A 14,213-nucleotide genomic window follows, 5' to 3' on the forward strand; every position below is an offset into this window, starting at 1 on the left:
CAATACAGGAGGGAAGTGTGTGCTCCAATATGGCCTCCTCTATATAGATAATACAGGAGGGAAGTGTGTGCTCCAATATGGCCTCCTCTATATAGATAATACAGGAGGGAAGTGTGTGCTCCAATATGGCCTCCTCTATACAAACAATACAGGAGGGAAGTGTGTGCTCCAATATGGCCTCCTCTATACAGACTATACAGGAGGGAAGTGTGTGCTCCAATATGGCCGCCTCTATACATACAATACAGGATGGAAGTGTGTGCTCCAATATGGCCTCCTCTATATAGACAATAGAGGAAGTGTGTGCTCCAATATGGCTTCCTCTATACAGACAATACAGGAGGGAAGTGTGTGCTCCAATATGGCCTCTTCTATACAGACAATACAGGAGGGAAGTGTGTGCTCCAATATGGCCTCCTCTATACAGACAATACAGGAGGGAAGTGTGTGCTCCAATATGGCCTCTATACAGACAATACAGGAGGAAAGTGTGTGCTCCAATATGGCCTCCTCTATACAGACAATACAGGAGGGAAGTGTGTGCTCCAATATGGCCTCTATACAGACAATACAGGAGGAAAGTGTGTGCTCCAATGTGGCCCCCTCTATACAGACAATACAGGAGAGAAGTGTGTGCTCCAATATGGCCACCTCTATACAGACAATACAGGAAGTGTGTGCTACAATATGGCCTCCTCTATACAGACAATACAGGAAGGAAGTGTGTGCTCCAATATGGCCTCCCCTATACAGACAATACAGGGGGAAGTGTGTGCTCCAATATGGCCTCCTCTATACAGACAATACAGGAGGGAAGTGTGTGCTCCAATATGGCCTCCTCTATACAGACAATACAGGAGGGAAGTGTGTGCTCCAATATGGCCTCCTCTATACAGACAATACAGGAAGTGTGTGCTCCAATATGGCCGACTCTATACAGACAATACAGGAGGGAAGTGTGTGCTCCAATATGGCCACCTCTATACAGACAATACAGGAGAGAAGTGTGTGCTCCAATATGGCCTCCTCTATACAGACAATACAGGAGGGAAGTGTGTGCTCCAATATGGCCTCCTCTATACAGACAATACAGGAGGGAAGTGTGTGCTCCAATATGGCCTCCTCTATATAGACAATAGAGGAAGTGTGTGCTCCAATATGGCCTCCTCTATATAGACAATAGAGGAAGTGTGTGCTCCAATATGGCCTCCTCTATACAGACAATACAGGAGGGAAGTGTGTGCTCCAATATGGCCTCCTCTATACAGACTATACAGGAGGGAAGTGTGTGCTCCAATATGGCCTCCTCTATACAGACAATACAGGAGGGAAGTGTGTGCTCCAATATGGCCTCCTCTATACAGACAATACAGGAGGGAAGTGTGTGCTCCAATATGGCCTCCTCTATACAGACAATACAGGAGGGAAGTGTGTGCTCCAATATGGCCTCCTCTATACAGACAATACAGGAGGGAAGTGTGTGCTCCAATATGGCCTCCTCCATACAGACAATACAGGAGGGAGGTGTGTGCTCCAATATGGCCTCCTCTATACAGACAATACAGGAGGGAAGTGTGTGCTCCAATATGGCCTCCTCTATACAGACAATACAGGAGGGAAGTGTGTGCTCCAATATGGCCCCCTCTATACAGACAATACAGGAGAGCAGTGTGTGCTCCAATATGGCCTCCTCTATACAGACAATACAGGAGGGAAGTGTGTGCTCCAATATGGCCGCCTCTATACAGACAATACAGGAGGGAAGTGTGTGCTCCAATATGGCTGCCTCTATACAGACAATACAGGAGGGAAGTGTGTGGTCCAATATGGCCTCCTCTATACAGACAATACAGGAAGTGTGTGCTCCAATATGGCCTCTTCTATACAGACAATACAGGAGGGAAGTGTGTGCTCCAATATGGCCACCTCTATACAGACAATACAGGAAGGAAGTGTGTGCTCCAATATGGCCTCCTCTATACAGACAATACAGGAGGGAAGTGTGTGCTCCAATATGGCCGCCTCTATACAGACAATACAGGAAGTGTGTGCTCCAATATGGCCTCTTCTATACAGACAATACAGGAGGGAAGTGTGTGCTCCAATATGGCCACCTCTATACAGACAATACAGGAAGGAAGTGTGTGCTCCAATATGGCCTCCTCTATACAGACAATACAGGAGGGAAGTGTGTGCTCCAATATGGCCTCCTCTATAGACAATACAGGAAGTAAGTGTGTGCTCGAATATGCCCTCCTCTATACAGACAATACAGGAAGGAAGTGTGTGCTCCAATACGGCCTCCTCTATACTGACAATACAGGAAGTGTGTGTTCCAATATGGCCTCCTCTATACAAACAATACAGGAGGGAAGTGTCTGCTCCAATATGGCCTCCTCTATACAGACAATACAGGAGGGAAATGTGTGCTCCAATATGGCCCCCTCTATACAGACAATACAGGAAGTGTGTGCTCCAATATGGCCTCCTCTATACAGACAATACAGGAAGTGTGTGCTCCAATATGGCCTCCTCTATACAGACAATACAGGAGGGAAGTGTGTGATCCAATATGGCCTCCTCTATACAGACAATACAGGAAGTGTGTGCTCCAATATGGCATCCTCTATACAGACAATACAGGAAGTGTGCGCTCCAATATGGCCTCCTCTATACAGACAATACAGGAGGGAAGTGTGTGCTCCAATATGGCCTCCTCTATACAGACAATACAGGAAGTGTGTGCTCCAATATGGCCTCCTCTATACAGACAATACAGGAGGGAAGTGTGTGCTCCAATATGGCCTCCTCTATACAGACAATACAGGGGGGAAGTGTGTGCTCCAATATGGCCTCCTCTATACAGACAATACAGGAGGGAAGTATGTGCTCCAATATGGCCTCCTCTATACAGACAATACAGGGGGGAAGTGTGTGCTCCAATATGGCCTCCTCTATACAGACAATACAGGAGGGAAGTGTGTGCTCCAATATGGCCTCCTCTATACAGACAATACAGGGGGGAAGTGTGTGCTCCAATATGGCCTCCTCTATACAGACAATACAGGGGGGAAGTGTGCGCTCCAATATGGCCTCCTCTATACAGACAATACAGGAGGGAAATGTGTGCTCCAATATGGCCTCCTCTATACAGACAATACAGGAGGGAAATGTGTGCTCTAATATGGCCTCCTCTATACAGACAATACAGGAGGGAAGTGTGTGCTCCAATATGGCCTCCTCTATACAGACAATACAGGAGGGAAGTGTGTGTTCCAATATGGCCTCCTCTATACAAACAATACAGGAAGGAAGTGTCTGCTCCAATATGGCCTCCTCTATACAGACAATACAGGAGGGAAATGTGTGCTCCAATATGGCCCCCTCTATACAGACAATACAGGAAGTGTGTGCTCCAATATGGCATCCTCTATACAGACAATACAGGAAGTGTGTGCTCCAATATGGCCTCCTCTATACAGACAATACAGGAGGGAAGTGTGTGATCCAATATGGCCTCCTCTATACAGACAATACAGGAAGTGTGTGCTCCAATATGGCATCCTCTATACAGACAATACAGGAGGGAAGTGTGTGCTCCAATATGGCCTCCTCTATACAGACAATACAGGAAGTGTGTGCTCCAATATGGCCTCCTCTATACAGACAATACAGGAGGGAAGTGTGTGATCCAATATGGCCTCCTCTATACAGACAATACAGGAGGGAAGTGTGTGCTCCAATATGGCCTCCTCTATACAGACAATACAGGGGGGAAGTGTGTGCTCCAATATGGCCTCCTCTATACAGACAATACAGGAAGTGTGTGCTCCAATATGGCCGACTCTATACAGACAATACAGGAGGGAAGTGTGTGCTCCAATATGGCCACCTCTATACAGACAATACAGGAGAGAAGTGTGTGCTCCAATATGGCCTCCTCTATACAGACAATACAGGAGGGAAGTGTGTGCTCCAATATGGCCTCCTCTATACAGACAATACAGGAGGGAAGTGTGTGCTCCAATATGGCCTCCTCTATATAGACAATAGAGGAAGTGTGTGCTCCAATATGGCCTCCTCTATATAGACAATAGAGGAAGTGTGTGCTCCAATATGGCCTCCTCTATACAGACAATACAGGAGGGAAGTGTGTGCTCCAATATGGCCTCCTCTATACAGACTATACAGGAGGGAAGTGTGTGCTCCAATATGGCCTCCTCTATACAGACAATACAGGAGGGAAGTGTGTGCTCCAATATGGCCTCCTCTATACAGACAATACAGGAGGGAAGTGTGTGCTCCAATATGGCCTCCTCTATACAGACAATACAGGAGGGAAGTGTGTGCTCCAATATGGCCTCCTCTATACAGACAATACAGGAGGGAAGTGTGTGCTCCAATATGGCCTCCTCCATACAGACAATACAGGAGGGAGGTGTGTGCTCCAATATGGCCTCCTCTATACAGACAATACAGGAGGGAAGTGTGTGCTCCAATATGGCCTCCTCTATACAGACAATACAGGAGGGAAGTGTGTGCTCCAATATGGCCTCCTCTATACAGACAATACAGGAGGGAAGTGTGTGCTCCAATATGGCCGCCTCTATACAGACAATACAGGAGGGAAGTGTGTGCTCCAATATGGCTGCCTCTATACAGACAATACAGGAGGGAAGTGTGTGGTCCAATATGGCCTCCTCTATATAGACAATACAGGAAGTGTGTGCTCCAATATGGCCTCTTCTATACAGACAATACAGGAGGGAAGTGTGTGCTCCAATATGGCCACCTCTATACAGACAATACAGGAAGGAAGTGTGTGCTCCAATATGGCCTCCTCTATACAGACAATACAGGAAGGAAGTGTGTGCTCCAATATGGCCTCCTCTATACAGACAATACAGGAAGGAAGTGTGTGCTCCAATATGGCCTCCTCTATACAGACAATACAGGAGGGAAGTGTGTGCTCCAATATGGCCTCTTCTATACAGACAATACAGGAGGGAAGTGTGTGCTCCAATATGGCCACCTCTATACAGACAATACAGGAAGGAAGTGTGTGCTCCAATATGGCCTCCTCTATACAGACAATACAGGAGGGAAGTGTGTGCTCCAATATGGCCTCCTCTATAGACAATACAGGAAGTAAGTGTGTGCTCGAATATGCCCTCCTCTATACAGACAATACAGGAAGGAAGTGTGTGCTCCAATACGGCCTCCTCTATACTGACAATACAGGAAGTGTGTGTTCCAATATGGCCTCCTCTATACAAACAATACAGGAGGGAAGTGTCTGCTCCAATATGGCCTCCTCTATACAGACAATACAGGAGGGAAATGTGTGCTCCAATATGGCCCCCTCTATACAGACAATACAGGAAGTGTGTGCTCCAATATGGCCTCCTCTATACAGACAATACAGGAAGTGTGTGCTCCAATATGGCCTCCTCTATACAGACAATACAGGAGGGAAGTGTGTGATCCAATATGGCCTCCTCTATACAGACAATACAGGAAGTGTGCGCTCCAATATGGCCTCCTCTATACAGACAATACAGGAGGGAAGTGTGTGCTCCAATATGGCCTCCTCTATACAGACAATACAGGAAGTGTGTGCTCCAATATGGCCTCCTCTATACAGACAATACAGGAGGTAAGTGTGTGATCCAATATGGCCTCCTCTATACAGACAATACAGGAGGGAAGTGTGTGCTCCAATATGGCCTCCTCTATACAGACAATACAGGGGGGAAGTGTGTGCTCCAATATGGCCTCCTCTATACAGACAATACAGGAGGGAAGTGTGTGCTCCAATATGGCCTCCTCTATACAGACAATACAGGAGGGAAATGTGTGCTCCAATATGGCCTCCTCTATACAGACAATACAGGAGGGAAATGTGTGCTCCAATATGGCCTCCTCTATACAGACAATACAGGAGGGAAGTGTGTGCTCCAATATGGCCTCCTCTATACAGACAATACAGGAGGGAAGTGTGTGTTCCAATATGGCCTCCTCTATACAAACAATACAGGAGGGAAGTGTCTGCTCCAATATGGCCTCCTCTATACAGACAATACAGGAGGGAAATGTGTGCTCCAATATGGCCCCCTCTATACAGACAATACAGGAAGTGTGTGCTCCAATATGGCATCCTCTATACAGACAATACAGGAAGTGTGTGCTCCAATATGGCCTCCTCTATACAGACAATACAGGAGGGAAGTGTGTGATCCAATATGGCCTCCTCTATACAGACAATACAGGAAGTGTGTGCTCCAATATGGCATCCTCTATACAGACAATACAGGAGGGAAGTGTGTGCTCCAATATGGCCTCCTCTATACAGACAATACAGGAAGTGTGTGCTCCAATATGGCCTCCTCTATACAGACAATACAGGAGGGAAGTGTGTGCTCCAATATGGCCTCCTCTATACAGACAATACAGGGGGGAAGTGTGTGCTCCAATATGGCCTCCTCTATACAGACAATACAGGAGGGAAGTATGTGCTCCAATATGGCCTCCTCTATACAGACAATACAGGAAGTGTGTGCTCCAATATGGCCTCCTCTATACAGACAATACAGGAGGGAAACGTGTGCTCCAATATGGCCTCCTCTATACAGACAATACAGGAGGGAAGTGTGTGCTCCAATATGGCCTCCTCTATACAGACAATACAGGGGGGAAGTGTGTGCTCCAATATGGCCTCCTATATACAGACAATACAGGGGAGAAGTGTGTGCTCCAATATGGCCTCCTCTATACAGACAATACAGGAGGGAAGTATGTGCTCCAATATGGCCTCCTCTATACAGACAATACAGGGGGGAAGTGTGCGCTCCAATATGGCCTCCTCTATACAGACAATACAGGAGGGAAATGTGTGCTCCAATATGGCCTCCTCTATACAGACAATACAGGAGGGAAATGTGTGCTCCAATATGGCCTCCTCTATACAGACAATACAGGAGGGAAGTGTGTGCTCCAATATGGCCTCCTCTATACAGACAATACAGGAGGGGAGTGTGTGCTCCAATATGGCCTCCTCTATACAGACAATACAGGATGGAAGTGTATGCTCCAATATGGCCTCCTCTATACAGACAATACAGGAGGGAAGTGTGTGCTCCAATATGGCCTCCTCTATACAGACAATACAGGAAGTGTGTGCTCCAATATGGCATCCTCTATACAGACAATACAGGAAGTGTGTGCTCCAATATGGCCTCCTCTATACAGACAATACAGGAGGGAAGTGTGTGCTCCAATATGGCCGACTCTATACAGACAATACAGGAGGGAAGTGTGTGCTCCAATATGGCCTCCTCTATACAGACAATACAGGAGGGAAGTGTGTGCTCCAATATGGCCGCCTCTATACAGACAATACAGGAGGGAAGTCCAATATGGCCTCCTCTATACAGACAATACAGGAGGGAAGTGTGTGCTCCAATATGGCCTCCTCTATACAGACAATACAGGAGGGAAGTCCAATATGGCCTCCTCTATACAGACAATACAGGAGGGAAGTGTGTGCTCCAATATGGCCCCCTCTATACAGACAGTACAGGAAGTGTGTTCTAAAATATGGCCACCAACAGAAAGATTCAAAATTAGAAATATCTCCAAAAATGAAATTTTTTTATATTACATAGTTTTGCAGGAGATGCCTGCCGCCGTCTTGCCGCTGTCCAGTGATCCTTCCGTTATCCTCTTTAAGTGTTTCTTGTGCTCAGTCGTTAATGTCGTGTCAGCTCACAGCCCATGACGGACCCCAGAGTGAGTGACCCCATGACTGGCGCCGTGGGGCGAGCAGCACAGTTATGTTTTCCTCAGTCGCTACATGACCTTCCCTGAGAGGGTCACAGGTACGTCCCTTGATGCTAACCACCGGCACCAGATATTGGAGTAGTGGCAGTTGCTCTATCAGCTCCGGCCCCCGCCACACACAGACCTGCTAACCCTTTCCTGGTCTTTCCTTTCCAGAGTACAGTGGGTCAAAGGAAATTACAGAATTTACAAGGGATAGTGTTTATAATTAATATACGATATTTAGAGAAGTAACAGACACTAGTGCAGCATTGATGTACTCAAAGCCCGCTCACTCTGGGGTTTCCATGGTAGCAAGTTGTTAACAGACGGTCCCATGACAGAAAATCCATTCACTACCACGGCAACCCCAGAGCAAGCACATTCTACTTTATTTTTTTCCCTTATCTGTGATTTTAAATGGTCTAAAATTTTCTACTTTGGTTATTCAAAATTTTTTTTTAGTACTTTCATGATTCGAGGGGAATCATTTTCAGGTCATTTTTATATTTGTAAGTTTTACTTTTTTTTTAATGGTATCAAGGTGAAAAGTAATGGGAAAAAAACGCCGCTAAAAATGGTAATTAGACTTACCGGTAATTGTATTTCCAGGAATCCATCCTGACAGCACCATGGAGGACGTCCTTCTTATCCATAGTGGGACAGGAAACCACAAGAGTTTAAAAGGACCCTCCCCCTTCCACCCTTCAGTGATTTTCCTAAGTAACACCTCTGGATGGATGCAAAAATTTTATTTGAACACACACAATCATTATACAAATGTTACTTCACATAAGTATCCAGTGTTTTTGTAATAGGAAGGGAACTAATAGTGCTGTCAGGATGGATTCCTGGAAATACAATTACCGGTAAGTCTAATTACCGTTTTCCAGGTCACCACATGACAGCACCATGTCCAAAGTAGATTTTTGGTCCCAGGGTGGGACTACTGCCTGAAGCACCTTCCTGCCAAAGGCTAGCTGAGATGACATTACATCTAGTTTGTAGTGTTTAGAGAAGGTACTGAGACTAGACCAGGATGCCGCCCTGCAGATCTGATCTGCCGAAGCACCCCCTTTCTCTGCTAGCTCTGGATGAACGAGCTTTAAGACTGTCCAGGGGACCCTTTCCCTGTGCCTGATAAGCTAGGCTAATGGTGGACCTAATCCATCTCGCAATGGTAGATTTTGATGCTTTTCTCCATTTATTAGGACCTCTAAAAAGGATTAACAGATTATTAGCCTGTCTCCATGCCCTAGTTGCCTCCAAGTACTTAAGTACGGTCTCACTAACATCCAAGTTATGGTAAAACTTCTCTTTCTGGTTTTTAGGAAGCTGGCAAAATGATGGAAGCACTGCCTCCTGATTTATATTTGAATCTGAGACCTTAGGAAGAAACCCCGGATCAAGTCTTAAGACCAGTCTATCACCAAATACCTGTAAATAGGGGTTTTGAGTGGACAGGGCCTGAAGTTCCCCCAATCTTTTAGCCGACGTGATGGCTACTAGAAAGGCGGTTTTGAGAGAAAGATTAGCAATCTCTATATCTTCTGCTAGATCAAACGGACCTTTGGACAACTCGTGAAGGGCCAAGTTAAGATCCCAAAGGGGGACAGTTTTCCTAATTAAGGGTCTTAACCTTTGAACTGCTCTCGAGAATCGACCTATCCAAGGGTGGGAAGCCAAGGAAGAATCGTAGAATACACTGAGGGTCCAAGTACCCTCAGAGTACTCGGTTTAAGACCTTTCTTAAATCCCTGTTGTAAAAAAATCAAGCATTTTGGGAATGTCAGGATGGTCAACATCAACTGTTGTGTCTCTACAGAAACTGCAGAATTTTTTTCCATGTTTTTAAATAAATTGCGGAAGTTACCGGCTTCCTACTTGCTTGAAGAATGGAGATGACTCCTTCCGAGAGCCCTTTCGCTTTCAGGATCTGGCGTTCAGGATCCAAGCTGCTAATTGGAGGCTCTCTGGGTTTTGATGAAGAACCGGACCCTGGAGGAGTAAGTCTCTTCTTTTTGGAAGGAGAAAGGGTTCTTCTACCGACAACTTTTTCAGTAAGGGGAACCAGCTCCTTTTGGGCCAGTAAGGAACCACTAGAATGATCTGAGCTCTGTCCTCGTATATTTTCCTGAGGATTCTTGGGATCAATGTGAGAGGGGGGGAAAGCATATAACAGACCCCTGCTCCACGACAGAGAGACCGTCTACTCCCACAAGGTTTTCCTGAAGGTTCAGCGAGTAAAAAGTTTTGACCTTCGCGTTTCGTCTTGACCGCGAATAAGTCCACCTCCGGTCCTGATGGAGACTCGTTGCCGCCACCTGTCCCGGACCCTCCTGATGCACCGAGGAGTAGGAGGGACGAAGAAGCTGCCCCATGCGACCCGGAAGTGACATGCGCGTCAGCCGCAACCTGGAAGTGACGCACGCGGTAGCGAGCGCACGGGGCCACCGCGCTCCTGGATCCTACAGACACACCGGACCGCGTTCTCTTCGATGACCTGCGGCACTTCACTCCTCCTGGATCCTCTTGTTAAGGGTGCACCTTACAGAGGCGTCTTCATCATAGGTACATCTGGGGCCTCGTCAAGGGTCAAGAGCCCCCCCCCCCAGGGGGAAGTGACCCTGAAACCAGGAGCAGGCTACACTGGTGCTGCTGAGGGACCCTATTACTCGGGTGTCAGCAAAGCAGAGTCTTGTAGTGGGAAGGAAGAGGCCGAGCACCCCCGATCCTCACCCTCTGCATGGGACGGACGGATCTCTCGTCGTTCCTATCCACAGTGGGACAGGAAAAACACTGAAGGGTGGTAGGGGGAGGGTCCTTTTAAACTCTCGTGGTTTCCTGTCCGACTATGGATAAGAAGGACGTCCTCCATGATCCTGTCAGGTGGTGACCTGGAAATATGGTTTAGATTTTTATAAACAGTATTTATCGTTTTGTAAATTGTGCTTTCACCTGGCTATAATTATTTTTCAGCTTCATTCATCATTCATTGATACATTTTTATTTTATCATCAGGAGTCTGGGTTGAGATAGACTAAAGATAAATGTAACTTAGTGAATATATTTTTAGATACAGAAAAATCTTTTTATACATCTGTTGGGGAGAAGTGGAGTCCAAGGCTTTGCCAAGCCCCAGAAGAAGCCACATTGGCGAAACAGAAGTGTTTTTTTTTTTTGAGGATTTAGATTCTGTTTTTAATGGATCTTTTTTTAAGTACAATAAAAGTACCTATTGGAAACACCTCTGCCATTTGCATAGACATGGAAAACCCAAACGTCCGAATCTGTCCAACAAAAACAAGTCACCACTCTTCTCCCAAGTCGCAGAAAAAAAATGCAAATGCAGCCGGTTACACACACAAAGGTAAACTGCAGAAATAAAATAGCGTCCTGCGCAGACTAAGGACTTTGCTAAAGAGATTCAGCATTCAAGGTGTTGCTGGATTCCCATAACAGGTTATACTTTGTTCTATCTTTCTTCTTCTGGGGATAAAATTATTCAGCTTTGCTTTATCACTCTGGAACTATTATTAAGAGCAAAGTCCAAAAATCCCAACAATTGTGAAGTCCTGTGAAACAAAGTGGTTTATTTTACTAACAAAAATTCATAAAACATCATGTAAATCCCAACTTGCGTTTCACCAGTGCGGCTTCTTCTGGGGCTTGGCTAAGCTATGAACTCCACCTCATATTATTATTATTATACATAAAGAAAAATATTTCTATGTAAAAAAATATTCACTAAATGACATCTATGTTTTTTCTGTCTGAACACAAACATTTCATGATACGTTTTTTTTCTATTTTTTTTCTAAGGTGACAAGCTAAAAAATTATTATAGCTAATTGAAATTTAGCTTGTTTTGAATCAAATCACTTGGGCAAAAAAATAAATAGATAAAAAAAATAACAATTAAATGCATTAAAAAAAATGACAAAAAAAAACGCTTGAAATGAATCAGGCAGGAAAAAAAGTAATTTTTTTATGGCAGTTTAGATGTTTTATTCTGTTTTTATACCATGCGTTTTTATAAACTTGTCATTTTTTCTTGGTTTTATTATGAAAATTTGTTTTTTGTCTGTTTGATTTGGTTCCACGTGAGCCTAATTTCACATGGCTCTAATTATTTAAAATTGTCATCATTCAATGATACGTTTTTATTCTATCATGAGGTGTTTGTGCTGTCAGAGTAAAGATAGAGATAATTTAAGGAATCTATTTCAGATACAGAAAAATCGTTGGTGGACATAGATGGCTGGTATAAATATGAAGTGGAGATCAAATCTAGGTAAGCCTCAGAAGAAGCCGCAATGGCGAAACGCGAGTCGGGTTTACTTGATGTTTTCGAGTCTATTTATTATAGATATTTTATAAGTATTAAAAAAAACACATGGCAGAAGGAACCTAAGTATTTAAGAACTTCATCGTTTTAGGGCGATGATAACACAAAGGTGAATTTTTTATCCCCAGAAGAAGTACGACAGAGGAAACCAAGCTCTTCTGGGAACCCAGTAACACATTAGAATTGGACTCACTGGTTCGGAATCTGAATCTCTCCTGCCGAGTCCTTAGTCTGCACATGTTATCTCGGTTTCCCTATGTCTGACAGCCGCTCTTCTCCATTTTTCAAGACTCCGAACTTTTAATTTTTGTCTTGATGGACCTGATTCAGGGCAAGTTGTTTGCAGGACAGGCTATAGATTATATTGGCACCACTATAGGATATATGACTTATTTTGATCGCTTTTTTTTTTAGCATGATTGTGGCAATTAAAATACGACAATTCTGGCATTTACCGCTCGGATTAATTGATTTTCTATTATTACAGATCGGGCTTTTGCAGACCAAATAGGTTTATAGTTCCAGTGGTCGGAGTGGGACATGGAGATGGGAGTAACCATTTAAATGATAATTGTTGGGAATTGGTGCAACTTAACAGATCGCAAAGTCAAGGTAGCCAAGACCAAGATGAAAGACGGGAATAGAAGATAAAAATCTGTTCACACCTAAAGGTTTTCTGCAGATCCGTGACAAAGCACAGCAATAAGCATGGAAGGGACTGCCATGGGCTCCCCCTCCACATTGGGAAGGGTGAAACGCTGTGTATGAAATCTGCACCGCGGGTCAATCTCAGCTGCCGATTTGCTTTACGGAGCGTGTACGGGACAACAGTCCGGTAATCAGGAGCGGACACACACGGCGTATCCACCACACACTGCAACTACACACGAACACCAGAGCGTGAGCGGTACTTACAGGAATCATCCAATTCGCCAGATCTCCGTATTTCGACACCTGCATGGCGCCCAACATCGTCAAATCCACATGTCCCCTATGTGGGAAACACAGGAGGAAAATTAGAAACTTCGCTCCTTACTGTATACTAAGCGAGGGCAGGCAGCATGGGAACAGACGACTCACCCTCTAATCATGGCAAAGGAGTCGTCACTGCTGAAGTACGCGGCTCCTGGAAGAACAGTCACTGTCTCTTTACCTAAAAGAAAGGGCGGCGTATAGGCCACAGCAATCATACAAGTCATTACCCATCCTGTATCCTACTCCAGAGCTGCACTCACTATTCTGCTGGTGCAGTCACTGTGTACATACATTACATTACTGATCCTGAGTTACCTCCTGTATTATACCCCAGAGCTGCACTCACTATTCTGCTGGTGCAGTCACTGTGTACATACAATACATTACTGATCCTGCGTTACATCCTGTATTATACTCCAGAGCTGCACTCACTATTCTGCTGGTGCAGTCACTGTGTACATACATTACATTACTGATCCTGAGTTACATCTTGTATTATACCCCAGAGCTGCGCTCACTATTCTGCTTGTGCAGTCACTGTGTACATACATTACATTACTGATCCTGAGTTACCTCCTGTATTATACCCCAGAGCTGCACTCACTATTCTGCTGGTGTAGTCACTGTGTACATACATTACATTACTGATCCTGAGTTACATCCTGTATTATACTCCAGAGCTGCACTCACTATTCTGCTGGTGCAGTCACTGTGTACATACATTACATTACTGATCCTGAGTTACATCCTGCATTATACTCCAGAGCTGCACTCACTATTCTGCTGGTGCAGTCACTGTGTACATACATTACATTACTGATCCTGAGTTACATCCTGCATTATACTCCAGAGCTGCACTCACTATTCTGCTGGTGCAGTCACTGTGTACATACATTACATTACTGATCCTGAGTTACATCCTGTATTATACTCCAGAGCTGCGCTCACTATTCTGCTGGTGCAGTCACTGTGTACATACATTACATTACTGATCCTGAGTTACATCCTGTATTATACCCCAGAGCTGCGCTCACTATTCTGCTTGTGCAGTCACTGTGTACATACATTACTG

At 44.9% G+C, this 14,213-nt stretch overlaps 1 protein-coding gene across 1 annotated transcript in view; it reads right to left on the reverse strand.

Annotated features, from left to right (window-relative positions):
- The window catches only part of OXCT1 (3-oxoacid CoA-transferase 1), a 96,617-nt gene that overhangs the window by 51,517 nt on the left and 30,887 nt on the right, over positions 1-14,213 (reverse strand). Inside the window, exons 12-13 of the mRNA XM_069745910.1 lie at positions 13,247-13,319; positions 13,082-13,157 (exon numbers count right to left, since the gene is read on the reverse strand). Of these exons, the coding sequence (XP_069602011.1) occupies positions 13,082-13,157; positions 13,247-13,319 (149 nt within the window). The remainder of the gene's footprint in view (positions 1-13,081; positions 13,158-13,246; positions 13,320-14,213) is intronic.

Source organism: Ranitomeya imitator, chromosome 1 (genome assembly GCF_032444005.1).
Source record: "Ranitomeya imitator isolate aRanImi1 chromosome 1, aRanImi1.pri, whole genome shotgun sequence".
Lineage (NCBI taxonomy): Eukaryota > Metazoa > Chordata > Amphibia > Anura > Dendrobatidae > Ranitomeya > Ranitomeya imitator.